Below are 23,009 nucleotides of genomic sequence, written 5' to 3'. Positions count from 1 at the left end.
GGAAATAGAAGTGGGAGGGGTAACAGAATTATACCAGCTCCAGGTAGTTCTGCCTCTCAATAGAAACCAGTTCCACAACTCATAACCACTTTACTGACAAAAAATATGCTAGGCCTGTTGGAGGTTTTGGTGAGAGATAGTAATTCAAGCCTTTAAGGTACCCATTTAATGCACCCCAGTATTAATATAATTCAATCCAACAAGCGTTTAGTAAGCATGTATCACGTCTCCAACATTATGCAATGTACAAAGATGGGAAATGACATAGTCCCTGCCTTTAAGGAGTTTTCATTCCAGTAAACCTATCCAACAGTCAATAAACACAAAATATAATTAATGAAACACACACACACACACACACACACACACACACACAAACTAAAACTCTAAAGAAAATCTCATTTCCTGGCATAGCTAACATTTATTTAACATTTTATGGTTTACAAGACACTTTGTACGTATTCCTTGATTTGTTCCTCACAACAACCCTGGAAGGAGGTATGTTATTATCAATATTTTATAGATGAGGAAACTGAGACAGACAGAGAGGTTAAATGACTTACCTGAGATCACACAGCTAACAAATATCTGAGGCAAGGTTTGTTTGAAGTCAGATCTTCCTGTCTCCAAGCCCAGCTTGCCATCTACTACACCCCCTAGTGAATCACAAACGCACAAATCGCAGGAAAATTAGAGAGAATGATTAAGTCACAGGAATTAGGCCCTTATTAACCACAGTGAAAAAACTATTTCATTTGGCAGTTTTATTTTTTTTCTGAGGATTCTATTCCTTTACTTTTTTGCAATGACAGGTATCATTGTCAACGCTTAAACAAAACAATCTTGCATCTCCTTTGCAATACTGGCAATGTTCTTAGCTTATCACTTTACAATTGGTGTTTGGTATTTTCTTACAGAAGGCAGCAGGCTGCAGCGACAGAGGCTATCTCTAGAAGTGAACCCAAAACCTATGCCCACAACAGAGAGGTCAGATGGTCTGCAAGCTTCGGCCCAGCAGTACTGTAACACAAGCAGACCGAAGTCAAAAACACCTATTGTTAAGTCATGTGCCCCTGCAACTCATCCTGAAGTAACAGCTGATGATTTGCTGAAAAAGAGAGGTAAAGTGATTTCTTTCCTGTAAGCAATTCAGTACGTTTTATGTGTCCAGTAAAGGGGTCAGATTACAGGCTTTTACATCAGCACTAATGTATGTCTAGAAGAGACCTAATACCTTTTAATGAAAAGAGAAGTGGAATACAGTTGTATTTCTTTCTGCAATAAACATTCATAAATCGCAGGCGTTCTTTCTTCCTTATTCATCTGACAGTTTTGTACACCTGAGTAGACCAAGTCTTCTTCCTATGTAGCCAACCCTATGACCACTATTTTCATAAGCATAAATGCCCAATTTTGTATGGTATTTAACCATAAGATTGTCTTCGTCCAAATAGCCTATAAGGAATATTTTTTTTCAAATACCAAGTTTAAAAAATTTTAAATGAAACCAATCCTTACTTTAGATATGCTGTTTTATCTACATCAGGAAACATCTTAATCTATTTATGTTTAATTCTATGCTATCCATTTAAAAATAACTCATGAATAGGGATTGTAGGTAACATACATAATATTTTAATAATATTAAAATATGTTATGTTATCTGTAAGTGTATGCATGACTATTTAAAAAGGAAGAGGCTTACAAAATCACAGAATCTCAGAGGTAGAGGGGATTGTAGAGACCATCCCTATATCTAGAATTATCTACCCTTTCACCTCTGCCTTTTAGAATCCCTGGCTCTATTCAAGGTGCAGATAAAGTTTAAACTCCTATATATAAAACCTCTTTTCTCATTCTCCCAGTAATTAGCACTAGTCTACCCTACCCCCAAATAAAAGGTTACATTATTATTGCTTTCTACATATTTTGTGTTACTTATCTCTGTCCACTGTGGTCCCCTCTCCCACCCCCCATAAAAAGTAAACTCCTTAAGGGTAGGGCCTGCTTTTCATTCTGTGCCTACTACAAGGTCTGACATAGTCGGCACTTAATAAATGTTCATTGAAAAGAACTGGGAGGGGGTGGAAGAAGGAATAAGTAATACCATTTCCTTTCTGTTTACCAGAAGATTTAATAGTATTCTCCCTTCTCAGTCCCATTCAACAGTATCTTTGACTCCAATTTGATGTACTTTCTCAATTTTTGCAAAGGTATTTGTGTGTGTGTGAGTATATATGCATGCATGTAATAAATATGCCATTACTGAGATAAGAACAATTTGCCTATTTATTTTTGGGAAATCTACAAAACCCTGGTGACAGTTTCAGGAAACAGGGCAAGATTAGCCCAGATAGACCTGGATTGAATGTTGTTTCTCTAATTACATGCTGCCTAGCTCTGAGTAAACAGATTCCTGAGCTGAAGAACCTCTCATCCATGCTTCATGCCACCTCTGCCTAATTTAGGCCTCTCCTAGTCTCTGAGTCATTTTCTTCTACAAGGGTTTCTGGAGTTCTGCTACCTAGAGCCTCCTTAATCAAGATGGCCAGAAGCGCAGTTTCCCAGAGGAAACCATATTTATAACAGAGCACAGGGGCTGAGTAGGCCAGAATGGCCCTGTCAAAGAAGATTACTAGTGAGAGACTGAAGTCGTCCCCATCCTTTTCTACTGAGGACCCCCAAGAAGCCCAATTGCCCTGGAATCACCATCACCTCTGCCCAACTTAATTCATTTAATGAGAAGTTTGGTCTATGCTTCCAACATGCAACAAAGGCAGGGCCTTTGCTTTCTTTTTTGTGTTATAAAATAAGAGTCAAAGCTCCATTTGGAAACTTTGTCTTCATAAATGAATAGATTCTCCAATCCTTTTGACCAGTTTTTTCCCTCTTGTTTGACAATAATTCTAGGTCCCAATATTGAGAAATCAGTGAAGGACTTGCAGCGATGCACTGTGTCTCTGACCAGATATCGAGTAATGATCAAGGAGGAAGTAGATAGTTCGGTGAAGAAGATCAAAGCAGCATTTGCCGAGTTACACAGCTGGTAAGCCATTCAACCCAGGAGCTAGAAACTTATGGCAGATGGGGCACTCTTGCAGGTACCATCATCAGAGGGGAAGTTTTCTTTATTTTATCCATAAAAATCACAGAGAAACAAGTTACCAGTCAATGTTTTAAGCAAGGCTAAAGAGTGGATCTGGGAAGAAAAGGGAATAGAGTACATTTCAGTGAAAGGCAACCTTATACGCTTAATTCTTTGAAGTTTAGAAAGCTGGCACAAAAGAATACAAATGATATGGAACAAAACACTCTACAAATAGATATTTTTGACCAATCCATAGAAGCTTAATACCATGAATTCTATCAAAAGAAAATTTTTTTTCTAGCTATATCAGTCTGAGATAAGGAAATAACCTCTTGTAACAAACAGGTAAGGTCTTGAAATTCCTTTCTTTGGCAGCCTTTAAGAACAGAATGAGCAAATACTGCCTTGAGGTGATTCAGGGTTAGTCCTTTTAAATGGAATGGATTTAGCAATATCTGGACTCTCCTTAAATCCCTCTGAACCTATGAATGCCAAAGCCTGGATTGAAAAGTCATATTATTATTAAAGGCCAAAATACAATTGATAACAAGATATTGCTCTGGTAAGAGAGATAACTGAATGCTTCTTCTGTTGAGGAAGAAAATAAGCATTTATATAGTACCTACTAAGTGCCAGGCACTATGCTAAGTGCTTTTCCAAACATTTTATCATTTGATCCCCAGAACAATCCTGTGAGGTAGGTACTGGTTTGTTTTGTTTTGTTTATTTTTTAAATCTTCATTTTATAGTTGAGGAAACTGAGACAAACTAAAGTTAAGCAACTTGCCCAGGATCACACAGCTAGTAAGTGTCTAAGGCCAGTTTTGAACTCAGGTCTTCCTGCCTACAGGCCCTGTGCTCTATCCACTGCACCACAGAGCTAGCTCAGTGAGGGAAAGCCTTCTGAGATCCAACATCTAAAGCCTTCCTGCAGAGAAATCTTACACCAGTGGATGTCAGACTCAAATGGAAACAGATCCCTACAGAATACATGTAAACTTAGAAAACCACAAATTAGCATTTTCTATGTTGTATCATCTATTCATTTATTTTGTAAAACATTTCTCAGTTACATTTTCACGTAGGTCAGCCACTGACTTTCATCTGCCTCAGGCACCATGAGTTTGACGACTCTGATTTAGACCCCCAGAGAAGCAATGTGGTATAAATAGAACAACTATGATAATAACAGCTACAACTTATATAGCCCTTTAAGGTTGGCAAACCACTTTACATGTGTTACCTCATTTGATCCTCACATCAACCCTGTGAGATAGGCTCTTTTATTATTCTCAATTTACAGATGAGGAAACTGAGGCTGTGAGAGGTTAAGAAATAATAATAATAATAATAATAATAGCTAATGTTTATATAGCACTTACTATGCGCTACATAGTAGCACAACAACCCTGGGAAGTAGGTGCTATTATTTTACAAACGTGAAAACTGAAGCAAGCAGAGGTCAAGTGACTTACCCTGAGTTATACAGCTAATAAGTGTCTGAGGCAAGATTTAAACTCTGGTCTTCCCAACTCCTGGCCTAGTACTTCATCTACTGCAGTACCCAGCTACAGAGCAGAAAGAGATTTGGTGGACCCAGAGAATGTGGGTTCTTCACACCCTGGCTCTGCTACTTAGGAAACTTGTGTAACTCATAAAGTCAATTAAAGTGACTTAAATAAAAGTCACTTCAAGCCAATCTCTAGTCAAGGCACTAGTTTCCTCATTTCTAAAATAAGGAATGTGGAAGATGTGATCTCTATGCTCTTTTCCAGTTCTAAACTAAAATTCATGTTCCCTACATATCAGCTAATACTCAATTGATATACCTGCCTGTGGAGTTTGAACAACTAACTTGAACTCTGCCCCAGTCCTAATTCAACACTTCTGTGTGTGTGTGTGTGTGTGTGTGTGTGTGTGTGTGTATACGTATATGTATGTAATTTTCCCCAATTACATGTTAAAACAATTTTTAAATGTTTTTTTAAAGTTTTGAGTTCCAAATTCTATCCCTCCCACCCACTTCTCTAAGACAGTAACTAATCCAATATATTTTATATATAACACTGCGCTTCTTATAGCAGAAGTAAAACATAAGTGCCTCAAGTACAGGAACTGTTTTCATTTTTGTGTCTGTAACCCCAAACTAGCACAACATTTTACACATAGTTGATGCTTAATAAATGTTTATTCAGCTTAATTGAACCACAATAATGGTACATGCCATTTGGGATTAATCTAACACCAACTGGTAGTTCCTAAAACCTAGCAATGATTTCATGTCATAGAAAGGCTAAATAAAGACATAGAAGAGAACACAACATCCTGAATTAGGAAAGATTCAGTGCAGAACAGGCCCACGGAGGTAAAGGGCTGCTTGTACCACTCTCTAACCCCCTTCCAAAGTTTTTTCAATAGTTTATCCTTTCTGTTGTCTACAATCTTCTCTGAAGAAATGTCCGCCAGTGATGGTTACTGGAATCATAGATCAAGAGCAGAAAGGTACCTCACAGGATATCTAATTCAACTCATTCATTTTACAGGTTAAAATAAGACTCTCTTAAGGCTCAAAGAAGTTAATTCAGTGACTCACCCAAAGTCCCACACGTAGGAGGTATCAGAGGCAAGATTTGAACCAGAGTCAGTACATTTTCCCTTGTATTGTGCCATAAGTATCAGATGAAGAAGACAGCCGTCTTACTGGCCCTAAACACAGCTCAAAAATTAATTTGACAGAGGCAGCTAGGTGGTGAAGTGGATAGAGCACTGGCCCTGAAGTCAGGAGTACCTGAGTTCAAATCTGGTCTCAGACCAAACACTTGATACTTACTAGCTGTGTGACCCTGGGTGAGTCACTTAACCCCAATTGCCCAAAAAAAAATGCATTTGACAGCATGTGATCAGCAATTTTGAAAAATCTGAAGCGCTAGATAGATATGTGGTTCCATTATTGTTGTTATTATCACTATGATCTCTCTATACTGATGGAGAGTGGCTGAATAATAAAACCCCGCAATTTATAACCCTGTTTTCTGCTAGAATTATTTAACTATCCAGAACAAGGAGTATTAAAGAGAAAATTAAAGAATTTTAACACTTAAAGGGATTGGATTGTAGTCCAGTGAGAGTTCAATGCCTTCATTTCATTATTACTAACACAATAATATCTCACATTTACATAGTACTTAATACTTACAAAGTTCTTCAAATACGTTAAATTCTCATTTACTCCCCAATAGTCCTGAGAGGTAGGTAGTATAATGTAACTATCATCTTCCCATTTTAAGGTGAGGAAACAGCTCAGAAGGGTTAATCAATGTAACCCAAGGGCAGAGTTGAGGTCTCATCCTGCAGCCTCTGACTCTTTTGTAAGGCCAAGACCCAGAAAAATGAAGTCTCAAAATCTGGGATTAGAACCAAGTTTGCCTAATGAATAGCTCAATTCTCCTTCTGCCAGGTCTACCTCTTCCCTACCTTTGGTGTGGTGGTGCTTGGAGGCCTTTGAGCTCTCACTTTGAAGTCTTTGTGTCAAACCAGATCCCATTGTGTCCTTCCTCCTAAATGCCCTATTCGTGAACAACAGTTTAGCAGTGACCTTCAGTCACCTCTACTTCCCATGGCTCCTGGGAGTACCTTTCTTCCCTTGCAGAACACGACATGTTGTCATGAGGTATCTTGAGATTTATAGCAGATTCTTTGAGTGTTTCTTCAGTCCTTAGTGGCTGAAAGCACAGAGCCAGAAGAGGCAGCTACCCAAGGAAACTGTGGTTCTGTTGCTTTTTCTGTAGATCACAACATATTTTTAATGGAGGGGAAATATAACTTCTAAATGAGCTCTGCACAGCAGCTCTGCTGTTAACAACAACAAAAAACATCATCTACTTGGCAAAGGGGTACTTTGTCCTAATTTGCAAAAAAAAAAAAGGTCAAATAGGTGCTATATACTATTGTTATGAAATAAATGTGCTGCTTTTTTCTAATTTAACCGTTAACCAAAAATAATTACATATATTAGCTAGCTTTTACATGGCACTTTAAGGTTTGCAAAGAATGTTACGTATGTTATCCTATTTGATCCTCACAGCAACCCTGGGTGTTAAGAGCTATTACTATCTCCATTTTACAGATGGGAAAACTGAGGCTAAAAGAGGTTAAGTGACTTGCCCAGGATCACACAGCTAGTAAGTATGTATGGCAAGAGTTAAACTCAGGTCTTCCTGACTCCCAAGTCCAGTGATCTACTTGCTGTGCTATCTAAAAATAGCCTATCAGAGTAGTTTTTAACAAACCTTTCAAATATTTCTTCCAAATGGAAAAAAAAACTCCCTTTATCCAGCTAACTAATAGATAAGATACAGTGACATCATGTAAGTGCTCCCTGTCATTTTCTAAGAGGAGAAAATATATTTTTTAGGAATTTAGGTGCTTCTGAGATGTACCAGATTGATAACTTTGAAGAAAGAGGTTTTCTATTAGTGGAAAAATTATGCAGCAAGTTAAGAAGTTCTGCACACTACTGTAAGAAAGTAATTATAACTGCCAGGTTGCATGCTATTGCAACAATTCATTTCAATTCAACTGATTTATTAGGTGCCTAATATGTGCAAGGTACTGTGATAGACATTGGGGACATAAAGACAAAAATAACACACTTCCTGGCCTCAGGTAGTTGACCTTCCATCTTTATTCATTATCCATGTGCTGTTTCTCTATATGTAGTATGGTAGAAAGAAGATTCTATTAGAAGTTAGGAATTGTGCCTCCTAGTCCTATATCTGCTGCCAATTAATTCACCGTGTGACCCTGGGAAAGTTTCTCTACTTCTGTGGGACTCAGTTTCCTCATTTGTAAAATGAGAGGCTTGACTTAAACAATCTCTTAGCCCTCTTCCATCCCCGAATGCCTGTGTATCTTTCCAGACCTCAATACAACAAACATTTGTTGTGTACCTACTGTGCACTGTGGCACCTACTGTGTTCCTGGGGAATAAAAGCTTAGATTGAGACATGATTTCTACCTTCATGGAACTTTTAGACTATACATAGCTATAATATATAATCATATGTGATAAGTACATGAAAGAGGAACAAAATATGAGAAAAATGCAGGGGGATGCTTATTGCTAACCAAGGGGTTCAGGAAAGAGCAATGTAAAGACTTCCATTGGCTTTTTTTTTTTTTGGTGAGGCAGTCTGGGTTAAGTGCCTTGCCCAGGGTCACACAACTAGTTAAGTGTCAAGTGTCTGAGGCTGGATTTGAACTCAGGTCTCCCTGACTTCAGGGCCAGTGCTCTATCCTGTGCTGCCTAGCAGCCTGCATTGGCTCTTCATATACTCATTAATAAACCTAATTTAAGGGCAACTAAGTTGTGCAGTGGATAGAACACAGAGCCTGGAGTCAGAAAGAGTGGATTTCAAATTCAGCCTCAGACACTTAATTGCTGTGTGACACTGAACACGTCACTTCATCTCTGCCTGCCTCAGTTTTCTTATCTGTTAAATGAAAATGATAATGGAACCCACCCCTCAAGGTTATTTTTAAGAATGAATGAGATAATATTTGTAAATCGCTTAGCACAGTGCCTGGCAAATAGTAGGTGTTTAATAAATGGTTGTTTCCTTCCTTCCTCCATTAGGTAGCTACAGTTTGTGATCTCTTCCAACCTGGGTTACATATGCAGGTGTTTAAATCAATCTTCTTATCTTATGCTATTATCAACTCCTTGGGCCGTCCAGTCCTTTTCTAAGGGGATTTTCATTTTGTGATCTCAAAGTACTCTCTAGACTTTGGACCCTATTCAAAGATAAGTAAAAACCCTTGCATAGGGGATTCTGAATTGTAGGAATAAGGAGGTAAGATTCTTGTTAGTTCAATTTTCCTAAAATAGTATAGCCTATATTCATGGAAGTTAATTTTTTATCTGGGGTGGGGGGGGGATTGTGTTTATATGTTAATGAAATATAGCTTACATCAGCCAGGAGTAAACCTATTCTTCATTCTCACCCATTAATGATATGAGGAATTTAATATTTCATTAAATGAATAGAATTCTTTTAAGGAGCTAGAATATAAAAGCCAGTCTGGAATTTGGCATTGTTCTGTCAATTAGGGCTCTCTACAGAATATTCTCATTTTCCCAGGAAGAGATGGGAAGTCACTGAGACATAACGATTAGATGCTCAAAAGAATACATCATGTTCTAACAACTCTTTTATTTGTAAAATAAATTCTACAATGTGAGCATCTATGTGAAAAGTCACAAAGGAAAAAGCAAAATAAAATAGCTGGTTCTTCTGTATATGTAGAGTCAGCTGGTGGCACAGTGGATATGGAGTGTCCAGCCTAGACTCAAGGAGACCTAAATCCTAATCTAGCCTCAGATATTTACCGACTGGGTGACCCTGAGCAAGTCACTCTATTTCTGTCTGCTTCAGTTTCCTCATCTGTAAAGTAGAAATGATAATAGTACCTCTCCCTGCCCCCACCCCAGGGTTATTGTGAGGATCAATTGAGATAATATTTATAAAGTACTTAGCACAGAACCTGACACATACTAGACACATATAAATGTTAGTTATTGTTACTATTGTTATTTGTTGTTGTTGTCCTTTGTTTTTGATGAGGACCAAAACGACATTGCTACACTAGAGTCAAGTTTTAGTATGTGTGACTGCAGCTGATAAGACCAGTACCAGGTTGGAATGTTCTACCACAGGCTGGGCACAAATAGTCCGTGTGAACCTTTGGGATGGATTCTCTCAGTTTGTGTATCTTGCTTTCTCTTAAGCTATTTCAATTCTGCTTTGCTCATAGAGCACTGTACCTTCTCTGATGTGGGCACGCCATGCTGAGCAGGCCTGTGCCACTGTCTCCCATGTCACACAATCAATTCCAAAGTTCTTAAGAGAGACCTTGAGAGTGTCCTTGTATCAATTCTTCTGACCACCATGTTAACTATTGCCCTGTGTGAGTTCTCCATAAAATAGTCTTTTTGGCAAGCAATCATTTTGCATTCGAACAACATGGCCAGCCCATCAGCATTTTGCTCTTTGAAGCAGAGTTTGAATACTTGGCAGTTTAGTTCAAGAAAAGACCTCAGTGTCTGGTGTCTTATCCTGCCAGGTGATCTTCAGAATCTTCTAAGATAATTCAAATGGAAGCGATTCAGTTTCCTGGCATGGCACTGGTATACTGTCCAGGTTTCACAGGCATACAACAATGAGGTCAGCACAGTGACTCTGTAGACCTTCAGTTTGGTAGGCAGTCTAATACCTCTCTCCCATACTTTCCTTCGGAGCCTCCCAAACACTGAGCCAGCTCTGGCAATGCGTATGTCAACCTCATTATCAATGTGTACATCCCTGGAAAGCACACTACCAAAGTAAGTGAACTTATCCACAACATTCAAAACTTCTCCATTTGTTATAACTGATGGTTCTATATACAGATGTTGTGGTAATGTTCTCAACAGACCATCATCAATCAATGCTGAAGCCACTGATGGTTTACCTCAAGTTGAAGTCAATCCCTCCCTAGCTGAAGTTCCAGCTGAAGAAGAATTGAATGCCATTAGACTCCTTTTGTGTAGCAAAGAGTTGGTGCCGATTCTATTCCAGCTAAGATTTACAACATGGGGGGTTCATTGCTCATACAAAAGTTGAATGAAATTTTCCAGGTTGTCTGGCAAGAGGAGGTTATGCCTCAGGAGTTCAAGGATGCCTCCATTGTCCATCTCTATAAAGGAAATAGATTGTCCTGTGACAATCATGGAGGGGGGTCTCTCTCTTAGACATTGCTGGCAAGATTCTTGCCAGAGTCCTCCCTGATAGGCTAATCCTTCACCTGGAAAATGGTCATCTACCTGAGAGCCAGTATGGCTTCAGAAAGGACCAAGGAATGGTTGATGTGGCGTTTGCTGCCCAACAACTCCAGGAGAAATGCCAGGAGCAGAACAGAGTTCTGTACACAACGTTTGTATATCTGACCAAGGCCTTTGACACTGTTAGTCATGAGGGCTTATAGAAAATTATGTCAAAATTTTTGGTTGCCTGGAGAAGTTCATCAGTATGGTATGTCAATTTCATGACAGCATGCTTGCCCAGGTTCTGGGTAATGTAACAATGCTCTCGAGCTTTCCCAGTCACCAGTGGAGTGAAACAAGGCTGTGTGCTTGCTCCCATGCTTTTTGGCATGATGTTTTCAGCCATGTTGTCAAATGCTTTCAATGAGGATCAACATGGCATCAAGATCAGCTACTGCACTGTTGGTAAATTCTTCAACTTGAAAAGGCTACAAGCCAAGATTAAAGTGGAGAGAGTGTTGGTACATGATTTTCTGTTTGCAGATGATTGTGCACTCAATGCAGCCTCTGAAGCTGAGATACAACAAAGTATGGATTGATTTTTTGCTGCTTGTGCTAATTTTGGCCTAACAATTTAACACCAAGAAAACCCAGGTGCTCCATCAGCCACCACCATACCACTGTTATTTGTAAAGCACTTTGCAAATCTTAAAGCACTCCATAATAACATAAATGTTAACTATTTTTAGTTTTGGAACTGGAGGGCCTGAGTTCAAATCTTGACTCCAATACTTACCAGCTGTGTGACCTTTGGCAAGTCATTGAACTTCTCTCAGTCATGTCATCTGTAAAATCAGAGCATTGGATTGGAGAATAATTATGATGATAGATAACATTTATATAGTGCTTACTATGTGCCAGGCGCAATTATATCATTTGATCCTCACAATAACCCTGAGAGGAGGGTGTTATTATTCCCACTTTGCAGATGAAGAAACTGAGGCAAAAAGAAGTTAAGTGACTTTCCCAGAGTCACACAACTAGTAAGTATCAGAGGCTAGATTTTTAACTCAAGTCTTCTTGACTCCAGGCCCAGCATTCTATCCAATTCTCCACTGTCTCCTCCCTACCCCATATACCCCAAACTCTAAACCTATAATCCTTTGAAAATAATTACTCTGAGATTTAATTGTTTCTTGTCTGAACCAATCAATCTCACATCTTTTGGTGTGTCCAAGTTGATTTTGATGGTTTAACATGAACAATAAAACATTACATTCAAAAAATACAAAGAAAGGAAATAATACTTGATAGCTCTTCTGTATCCTGAGGGAAAAAATGTGCTCTGAAATAGAGATGGAAAGATTATGTTAGGTATCATTGTCAATTTGGTATCTAATTAAAAGCAGACTTGGAGGAGATATAAGAGTGTAATAAACCTGTGCATGGGAGATTTGGTAATGTGAGGGGCACATTTTTAGATTCTTTTGCTTACATGTAGAGAAGGAAAATTTGTTTGAAAGCATATTTCTGTCTAAAAAGCAAGAAACATTTATGTACCTTCTTCTCACTAAGACAATGTCAGGACCAATCCTAGGCAAAAATTTTAAATAGATGAGATTTTTCTCATCTCATCATAACCAGCTGTGTACCTTGGACAAGTCACCTTACCTTTTTCAGACTTCAGTTGGGCACTGGACTAGGCGATCTTGCTCTATGAACTATGAACCCTCATCAGGCCTCCTTTTTCTCATTTGTAAAATGAAGGATTTGGATTAGTTAACAGACAGGGCCCCTTCCAACTCTGCCATTTCTGTGTTCTAACCTTCTCTTTTCAATGGCCTTCTCTCCCTGACAGACACCATACTGTCACCCAGACCTTTCTCTGTGCTGCCCATTCAGATATGTTCTCATATAGTATTTCCATCCTTTGGACCTCTCCTGTTCATCTTTCCCCTCATCCAAAGCTTACCTATGTTGTGTGTCAGAGAAATGAACACCTCCCACTCCCCCCCCCCCACTCCAGCACCACCCTAGCTAAGGAATCTTCATGTGCATGGGGGGGAGGTAGCAAAGGGTGGGGGTTGGGGGACACAGTGCTTTAAACCAAAGGGTGAGTCTAAAAGTAAACACTGACTGCTTCTTCTATGGGAACCCAAGTGACTTCAGGACCCATGCATGTTCCCTAGTGGTTAAAGTAAGTCAGAAATTCCAAGAGTGTAATACAGGGGTGGAGAAACTGTGGCCCTAGAGGCCACATGTGGCCTTCTAGGTCCTTGGATGAAGCCTTTTGACTGAGTCCCAAGTTTTACGGAACAAATCCTTTTATCGAGGGGATTTGTTCTGTGACGTGTGGATTCAATCAAAGGGCCACACTTGAGGACATAGAGGGCCATCTGTGGCCTCCAGGCTGTAGGTTTCCACTGTAATACATAAGGAGTGTTTGTTTCTGGCCTCACTTCAATTTCGATTTCAAATGAGATTATTTTCCTTTTTTCCATCAGACTTAATTACTCACCACTTGGGGGTTGGGAAGGATAAGTTAGTTTAAAAAAATAAAATTTTCGATAAATCTTAACCTTTGTGAAGGAAATAGTTTTTCAGAAAGCATGTTCACAGCTTCCCTTCTTGGTCTCAGTAGCTCAGGCTGGTTGTTGTACCTTATTGTTCCCTGAATTTGCTGAAGTTGTTGCTACTAACTTTGTCTTGTAGATATGGTCTTGTAACTTATACTTCACATTTCTCATCTTGTAACTGCAAACTATTTATATTGTAGATTTTGTGAACTTTAATTCTGAGATTGTTGTTAAGTCGTTTTTCAGTTATATCCAATTCTTCAGGACCCAATCTGGGGTTTTCTTGGCAAAGATACTGGAGTGGTTTGCCATTTCTTCCTCCAGCTCATTTTACAGATGAGGAAACTGAGGCAAACAGGGTTAAATGACTTGGCCAGGGTCACACAGTTAGTAAAGTGTCTGAGGTCAGATTTGAACTCAGGAAGATGAGTCTCTCTGACTCCACACCTGGCACGCTATCCACTGTGCCACCTAGTTGCTGCCCTAATTCTGAGATTACTTGGGGGAGTTAGGATCATAGATCTAGATCTATAAGAAAATCTTAGGTGGCATCTACCCAGGAGAATCAGAATTATAGGATCAGAGCTTCAGAAGTAAAAGGAACTTTAGAGGTCCCAAGGCCAGCCCAGAGAGGTAAAACAACTTGCCCAGGGTGGCAGAGCTAGTAACATGCTGTTGTTCAGTCGTTTTCAGTCGTGTCTAACTCTTTGTGACCCCATTTGATTTGAAGTTTTCTTGGCACAGATACTGGAGTGGATTGCCATTTCCTTCTCCAGCTCATTTTACAAATATGGAACTGAAGCAAATGGATTACATGACTTGTGCAGGGTCACACAGATAGTAAGTGTCTGAGGCCAGATTTGAAGTCAGGAAGATGAGTCTTCCTGATTCCGGGTCTGGTGCTCTATCCACCATACCACCTAACCTCCCCAACCTAGTATCATAGGGTCATGGATTTAGAGCTGGAAGGGACCTTAGAAATGATTGAGACAAATCCCCCCATTTTACAAATGAGGAATCTGAGGCACAGAGAGATTTTTTAAGTGACTTTCCCAGGGCTACACAGCTAGTTAGTGTCTGAGATAGGTTCAGAACCTGGGTTTTTCTGTTTCCAAGTTCAGCAAACTAACCCTTCTAACTTGCTCTTTCTCAAATGTTATGGTTCTTCCTGGAACCGCTCAAGGAAGCAGCAAGTGCCCTCAGTGCAGCAACTCTGACCATCTCCCAGTGGTATTGAGTCTCAGAGATGAGAGAGAGAAAATGGGGTGATGAAAAGAGGTATATAAAAGTGCTTTGTCTTTTTATGCCAATACTACACAAAATTAACAATATTACCATTAGATGAAATGTAAGTGATCTGCCCATAAATATCAAAGGCCAAATTATATTCTTGTGATCTTGAGAGAAAAACATTTTTATTGATGAGGAGAAAATGGAGGGTTTTTTCAATTTTTCAATTTTTACAACTCAATTCAGCTATAAAGCCAAAAGAAAAAATAAAGAACCAGAGATACAGTCCACTTTTTGCTAGCTTTTATTGTTCAGTTGTCCCTTCTGATTTTACTTTCTCTTTAAAAATCATCTCTCATTTTTTCAATGCATGAAGAGAGCCATTGGAACTGAGGTGCTATCTGTGCTTTGATTAAAGTGTTCAAAAAATACTTGCTATGAGAAACAGACACTAGGTTATTCTATTCTTGGACAGGAAGCATGGCATTCAGGCTCAGTGTAATAAGATAATTCCATTCTGGGACAAGAAGCATGATATTCAGTGTCTAATAACAGAGGTTATTAGGCCAGTTAGGAAAGTTCCATTCAAAAGCCAAAATAGTAACTACTATATACAGCTGAGTGTCTCAGCTGGCATCTTACACAAATTAAGAACCAGAATATTTGGAATAATATAGTTGGGATAATAATAAAACATTGTTTTTCTCTGAGCAATTCAACATCTGTAACATAAGGGCTATTATAATGGATTTAGCAGAAGTGTAGCCCACACAAGTATTCTTTCTCTGACTTATTTTGTAAAATGTTAAATTATCCATTAAGATTGTAAGACTGCATTCCATTATTTCCGAATCAGGCCAGGATTGAATGGGTATTGAACACAAAAATCCATGTAAAATAAACACACAGTAAGAGCCCTCTATCCTAGGAAGTGTGCCAATTCTACAAGGCAAAATTATAGAAAGGACAGAAGACTTGGAATCATAAGTCCTGAATTCTAGCTCTGCCACCGGCTCATTATGTGACCTTGGGCAAGTCCCTAAACTTCTCTCAGTTTCTATCTCTCTGGTATAAAATTAGGTTGTTGGACCAGATGATCTTCATTTCTAACATCCCATGATTCTTTTTCCATTGGAAAAACCTGTATAAACAAGCCCTTCCTAATTAATCCTATTTCTTCTCAATTATTTTTTTATTTTTTATTTTCATTTTTATTTATTATTTTGTGCTAGATACTATGCAAAGCACATTAAAGAAGCTAGATTCCTGCCCCCCTAAGATAGGCTTTCTCCTTAGTGGCACTCTAGAAGAAACTGTACTGATCAACACACAGTTGCAAAGAATGCCATCAGAATAGTGCCCCAGCAAGAGAAGAGGTTAATGGATATTGATGTGTTGAGAGCTGTAGTGGGGACTCTGTTGCTGTCCTACCTGATGAATTGTCTCAGGTGATTCCCTTATTCTCCACTACCTCCTCCCCACCAGGCCAATAAACAGAAGTAAATTCCAGGATTCATTCTAGAATTGCAAAAAGAGCAAATATCACCAAGATGGAGACGCTCAAGGTTTCCATGACTTTGAGACTAAGGCAGGTCCCTGTGGTATAGTGTATTTTAAATCCCGCCTCCACAGGGTGTCTCATTTGTGTCTCATAGGAGTAGCTTGCTCTCTGGAGTTAAGAACTTCTCATTTGCTATTTCCTTTCCTCCCAGAGGTGTTCAATGCTTAAAACATTTCCCTGGGGCCATAGTAAGGACTGTACAAATCAGTTCACATGAAGGAAGAGGTGGTTGATAAATACCAAAAGTACAAAAACACCTTCTCCTCCCCCCCCATGTTGGTACAGTTCCCAGGAAACCATCATAAATAGCACCTTGTATTAAGAGCCTTCCTGAACTACATTCATGGATTACCTTACTTTATGTCAGTAGCACACTTACTATTGCAAGTCAGCTTTTTTCTCTCTCCTCACTGAGAATCCTTTGGGGAATAGTAGGAGAACAATAATGGGGAGAAGATAAGGAGTAGATTCTGATAAGCTCAGGACCTTGGAGTCTTCCAAACCTCACCAGTAAATGAAGGCTCCCATGGTTTTTAAAGGGGGCACTAAAAATTATCATCATAGGAAAAAGAACCTTGGGGATAAAAGAACACAGCTGAAAGCTTTTCTTTTACTCCCATAGGAAAGCGCTATCATTTTTCTTATCTATATGCCAAATTTTGAGTGGGAAACTAGAGGGAAAAAAAAAAGACAAATTTCCTCCTATACACATTTGTATAAATGCAAAATAGATGGCAATACTAAAAAGTAAAAGATGATGCCTGTCATCCTAATTTAGCTATATGAGGGCAGAGCAGCACTGCAAGTCATTATAAGAGAAGTGTCTTATATTTATGCAGCATTTCTTCCAAAGGCAGTAAACCACTTTGCTCCAATTGGGCCTTATCTTAATGGAAACACAGAGAACTGCTTTCAAGGGTTTATTAACTCCTTCATGGCACCAGACAAGCATTTAGTAAATATTGCCCCTAAACATAGATATACATACGTGTGTGTATAACAGATATGTGTGTGTGTGTGTGTGTACATAAATATATAAAGAATTTTGTAATGGTAGAATGCTATGCCAAAATGAGTTATTTGTATTATTGTGATGATGGTTATAAGAGGCAGCAAGGCAGCAAACCTGAGGATTCTGTTTCTCAGCTCTTTTTATTGTATGAAATTTAGGCAAGCACAACTGTGTCTCAGCAATAAGATAAAATAATTTCATATGTATGAACACAGAGAGAGATAGATAGATAGATAGATAGATAGATAGATAGATAGATAGATAGATAGATAGAGGGATGGGGTGGTTGGATGGTTGGGTGAATGGATGTTTAGGCTTGAGGTAAGGAGGAATGAAGGGCTGAGAGACTATACTTCTAGAGTGATACCCCAAGTCTCTAGTTCTAAATCATTGTGAACCATTCCAGAGGCCCTCAGCAACTCAGAGGCTATCTACTAAGGTATGAAAGGTTTCCATTTGTGCCAGTTAAGGACCTTTCTGCAAATCCCCCATAATCACAAACCAACTGAAGCCTGAAGCACTAACATTCTAGTGCAACCCTCTGGGGTGTTCAGCTGTTGTCAACTCTTCTTACCACATGACTGACCCAACTCCTTTTCCAGTCATGTATGTACTAGATGATGTCTTTTACGAATGTGCATTTATCTTTGCTAAAAGCCTACCAGTCTGCTTGTACCGTGGGTTTTTCTGTTGTTGTTTAGGTTACCTACAATTTTGAGCCATCTGACAAAATGATGATCTATAATTCAAAGCTATATAGGCTCCCTGGGACAATACTCAAGTACTTGAGTGATTTTTTTTTATCATTGAGGATATTCCTTCCAACAGTGTGAATTACAATACCATACCTGACCATTCTGTGTGACTTGTACTTGCCTTCCCATGAATTCACTTATAGAATATTGGTGTCAAAAAAAAAAACAGCAACATGATATTTTGTCATGGGGAGCTATGCAATTTCACATTACAGTTTATCCTACCTGCTTACTTTTCCAATTTTATGGCCTATTCAAGGTATATTCACCGATGGATTAACTCATTGGACTGTTCATCTAAATCCATGTGATCATCTGGACAACGTACATTCTTCATCCATTTGGCTATTCTTCTGTGGATGGTTCTGTTGATCTCTCTTGAGTGGCTATGGATCTCATTTAGGAGGCTCTTAATGTCTTAATGTAATTGATGAATCATCTGCAAATAAGAGCATCTGGAGAACTTAGTACAGCAAATCCTTCCTTTTGGACTTTGTAGAGGATGTCCTCTATGACAGGGACAAAGTCTTGTCTTTCTTTTATACCTTGCTTGATAAAGATATTCAGAAATTGAATATGGAACAAAATAAGTAATAAATAGCCCAAACTCTTATCCTCTATACCCCTCAGTTGTGTGACTGGAAAGATATGGTTTGCTGTAGATACATACATGCATACATGCATACATACATACATACATACATGGAGGGGGGTTGGCAGCTAGGTAGTGCAGTGGATATAATAGCACTGGGCCTGGAGTTAGGAAGACCTAAGTTCAAATCTGGCATCCAGCAGTTACTAGCTTTGTGAACATGTGCAAGTCATTGAATGTCTCCTTGCTTCATTTTCCTCATATGTAAAGAGGACAGTAATGGCACCTACTTTTCAAAGTTATTGTGAGGATCAAATGAGATAACAGTTGTACAATGCTTAGTACAGTGCCTGGCAATAATATCTGCTATAGTTTTCTTGTTGTTCAGTCCTTTCAGTTGTGTCTGACTCTCTGTGACCCCATTTGGGGTTTTCTCGGCAAAACGCTAGAGTGGTTTTCCTTCTCTAGCTCATTTTACAGATGAGAAAACTGAAGCAAATAGGGTTAAGAGACTTGCCCAGGGTCACACAGCTGGTAAGTGCCTGAGGCCAGATTTGAATTCAAAGCAGATGACTCTGGCACTCTATCCACTGCATCACCTAGTTGCCCAAGCATTACATATATGTAAGCTACTATATATCAGATCTGAAAATTTACCGGTTTCCTTCTTGTGTTTTCATTAAGAGTACCCTTGCAACATGTGAAGAACATTCTTTTTCTTTTTGTTTTGTTTTGTTTTGTTTGTTTGTTTTGGCTAGGCAATGGGGTTAAGTGACTTGCCCAGGGTCACACAGCTAGTAAGTGTTATGTGTCTGAGGTCGGATTTGAACTCAGGTCCTCCTGAACTCAGGGCCAGTGCTCTATCCACTGCGCCACCTAGCTGCCCCCTGAAGAACATTCTTATAAAGATTTTATAAAGACAAGAAAGTTAGCATATGAGGCAGTAATTGTTGATGTCTTCTCCAACACCTTATTTTGGTAATATTGTCCATGATTTTTTCTATTCTTTTGGAACCTTTCTTCCTTCAAGATATATTGAAATTGATCTTGGAGTGCCTTTAAAATTGTTATCTCCAGCATAAATTTCTTCCAAGAGGAGAAGCATCAAAGTAGTGAATAGAACACTGGATTTGGAGTCTCTTAAAGCAGCTGGTGGTTGCATTGGCTTTTTTTGGTGGCTACATCACACTGTCCACTCAAGTGGACTTGTGGCCCACTGAAACCACCAGATAGTTTTCATGACCTTTGTGGTCTAGCCATGCTTCCCCATCTTGTACTTGTGCAATTGAATTATTGAATCCACATGTAGGACTTTTTCCTTTATTAAATTTTATTTATTAGATTGTTTATCATTCTGGCTTTTTGAGGTCTTTTTTTAATTCTTACTGCCATCCATTGCATTAGCTATCTAGCCCATCTTTGTATCATCTATGAAATTCAATAAGCATGTAATCTAAGCTTTCATTCAAGTCAATGAAAAAATGTTGACAATGACAGGGCAATGGAAAGATTCCTCACCAAGTCCATCAATGACTTTCCTTCAAGTTGACCCATTAATTACACTTCATATGTGGTTATTCAACCAGGTCTGAAGCCACCTCACTTTATTCCTGATTTCTATCTCCTGGCTTCCCTGGTTACCTTCCTCACCTTCTACAAGAAGTCTTTCCTCTTTTGGTCATCTCCAATTTATCTTGTATGTAATTTGTCTATACATAGTTGTTTGTGTGTTACCTCCCCCATTAGCCTGTGTGCTCTTGGAGATTGTGAGCTGTTTCTTGCCTTTCTTTATATCCCCAGTACTTAGCACAGTGCCTGGAACGTGGCCCTTAACAAGTGTTTGTTGACTATTAACTCAACATTTTTTTCCTCGAGGATAGGCAACATTTAACAACTACAATCAAATTATCAATATGGGCAGTCAGTAAATGTTTATTAAGCACCTACTGTGTGCCAGTTATTGTGCTTAGTGTTGGAAATACAAACATAAAAAAGACAGTCCTTGCCCTCAAGAGCTTATAGTCTTAGTGAGGATAGGGATATCTTGTTTTTACGTCTTTAAAGGAGGCTGCTGAACCTTTGGTATTTGAAATTTGTTTACAATTCTTTCTATTCCCTTAGTCTGTTTAAATTAATTGTTTCTAGTAATCTAAATATTTAGGTAATGGATATTTCATTATATCCAAGAAATTAGAAAATATGGCTTATGTACATTTTCAAAACACAGTCCTTGCATATTTGGGTCATATGCTGTATCAGCATTGGTGGGGGGAGCTTTTAGGTAACGTTTTTCAGTTATTTGTAGATGTTTCTCATAATGTCTTTATGGAGAAGATAATGAAATGAGAACTAGATGATAGTACAGTTAAGTAGAGCCAATAGCTGATTGAGACATACCCAGAGTATGGACTATAGATCAATGTCAATTTAAAGGGAAGTCTCTAGTGGTGATCCAAAGCCTTGTCCTGTTCAGTATTTATGTCAATAACTTAGATGAAAGTAAGATGCCATGATTATCAGAGTAACAGATGATATAAATCAAAGAGTGATAGCTAAGGCAGTCTGTCAGAATCAAGATTCAAAAAGATCAGTAAAGGTTAGAAAAAATGGACAAACTAACATTTAAATATACATAGAGTTTGTCATTTGTTTTTGTATTTTTAATCATTTACAGAACTGGGAAACATAAGTCTATTGCATTTCCTATCTCACGTGTATTGCTGTAGCTCTCCCTCTCTCTCTCTCTCTCAGAACCGAGCAAACTATATTTCCCTTCAGGGTTCCAGGGGACCCTAAGGAGTTTGTGGGACATCTCTTTTTCCTGCTATCTGCTCAAGGCCCCATTGGCCATGTCTCTTCATTTGTCAAGGGCCGGTGACTAGCACTCCATTTCCATTTAGCCAGTTAACATCAACTAGCTTTTACAAAGATGCTTTAGAGATGTAGCAAGAACAAACATACATGCGTTTTCCCCAGGACTTCTCAAGCATACTCTCCTATGTACTTTCTTGGTCCCTGGAAAAATAGGCTCATTTCCTATGAAACATTTGATTCCCCCCGCTCAAGTTCATGTCCAGATGTGAAATGAGTACCACCAGGTGGGTACTTCCACTGGGCTGGGATCCTGGAGGTCAGCCCTAAAGGTTGCTTCTTGTTCCTTGGAGCTGCACTGGCTGCAAAACCTGGACTCTGACTCCCAGATTCATGTGGCTTGCTCCCCCATAGTTGAAGACTGCGCTGTCTTCACCACATGGTCTCTCACCTGATGTCACTTCCCCAGACACAAGTAAAGCAAAGAAAAATCCAAAGATGACTCAGCCCTTTGTGAAGATGTCGACAGTTCTGTCTGTGCAAACGCTCTTCCCAAAAGCATCATTAGCCAGGCACCGCCACTTAGCAAATATCCACACTTGCCCCACAGTCTGCTCAAGGCCCTTCCTTTAAATGTCATCACAGTTCTTCCAGAAGTGATACTCCAGTGTCCTCCACCTGGAGTGGTTACATCAGTCAATGGGGTTTATGCTTGCATCAGCCTCTGATTCCACTTGCATAAATGACAAAGGTGGTTTAATTGATCACAAGCCTAACATGAGATATTACAGAATCTAGTGTGATCCGAGGTTATGTTATAGAGCTATCATATCCAGAATAAAAACTAATACTTATATAATGTTTTAAAGTTTCCAAAGTACTTTCCATAACATTGTCTCATTTGAGCCTCACAAGAAGCTTGTGAAATAGGCACTATAATTATTCTCTCCATTTTACAGATTAGGAGATTTGAGACTCAGAAAAAATTAACAACTTACGGAAAGTTCCATAACTCAAAAGCATAAGAGGAAGGATTCAAACTTCAGTCCAACACTGAATCACTGGCTTCCATAAAAGCAGTATCAGACTTACTGTATACTTTAGTGGTCATATTACAACTAAAGCTCTAGAAACATTATTCAGTTCAGAGAATCCTATTTTAAGAGAAGTTGCATGTTATAATGTGTTTCATGCTAGATTCAGAGTAAAGAAGACCAGAACTCAAGCCGTCCCTCTGACACATACTAACTGTGACCAGTTTTCTACTGTGCATGGGCCTCACCTCTTCTACCTCTAGCTTTTGGAACAGTAACCAAATCAACACAACCGTTCCTGGAAAAGGATATTTTAATTAATTGTCTAATGACTCCACTGACTATCCCTCTGACTTCCCCGGCCAAAACCTCACTCCCTAATATATGTTGTCTATTCTTATTAGAATGTAAGCTCCTTGAGAGAAGGGACTATCTTACTTTTTGTATTTGTATCTCCATCATTTTGTACAGTACCTGGAACATAGCAAGTACTTAATAATGTGTTTTCATTCATTTATTCATTCATCTGTAAAGTGGAAATAATAATAA

At 38.9% G+C, this 23,009-nt stretch overlaps 1 protein-coding gene across 2 annotated transcripts in view; it reads left to right on the top strand.

Moving 5' to 3' along the window:
- The window catches only part of SPATS2L (spermatogenesis associated serine rich 2 like), a 234,027-nt gene that overhangs the window by 184,951 nt on the left and 26,067 nt on the right, over window positions 1-23,009 (top strand). For both annotated transcript variants that reach the window (XM_020984904.2, XM_020984905.2), the window contains exons 6-7: window positions 918-1,121; window positions 2,911-3,046. In XM_020984904.2, coding sequence (XP_020840563.1) covers window positions 918-1,121; window positions 2,911-3,046 — 340 coding nt within the window. The remainder of the gene's footprint in view (window positions 1-917; window positions 1,122-2,910; window positions 3,047-23,009) is intronic.

Source organism: Phascolarctos cinereus, unplaced genomic scaffold (assembly GCF_003287225.1).
Source record: "Phascolarctos cinereus isolate Bilbo 61053 unplaced genomic scaffold, phaCin_HiC Scaffold_726;HRSCAF=1367, whole genome shotgun sequence".
Lineage (NCBI taxonomy): Eukaryota > Metazoa > Chordata > Mammalia > Diprotodontia > Phascolarctidae > Phascolarctos > Phascolarctos cinereus.
The sequence above is the reverse complement of the archived record's forward strand: the minus strand, read 5'-3'. Positions and strand labels throughout refer to the sequence as shown.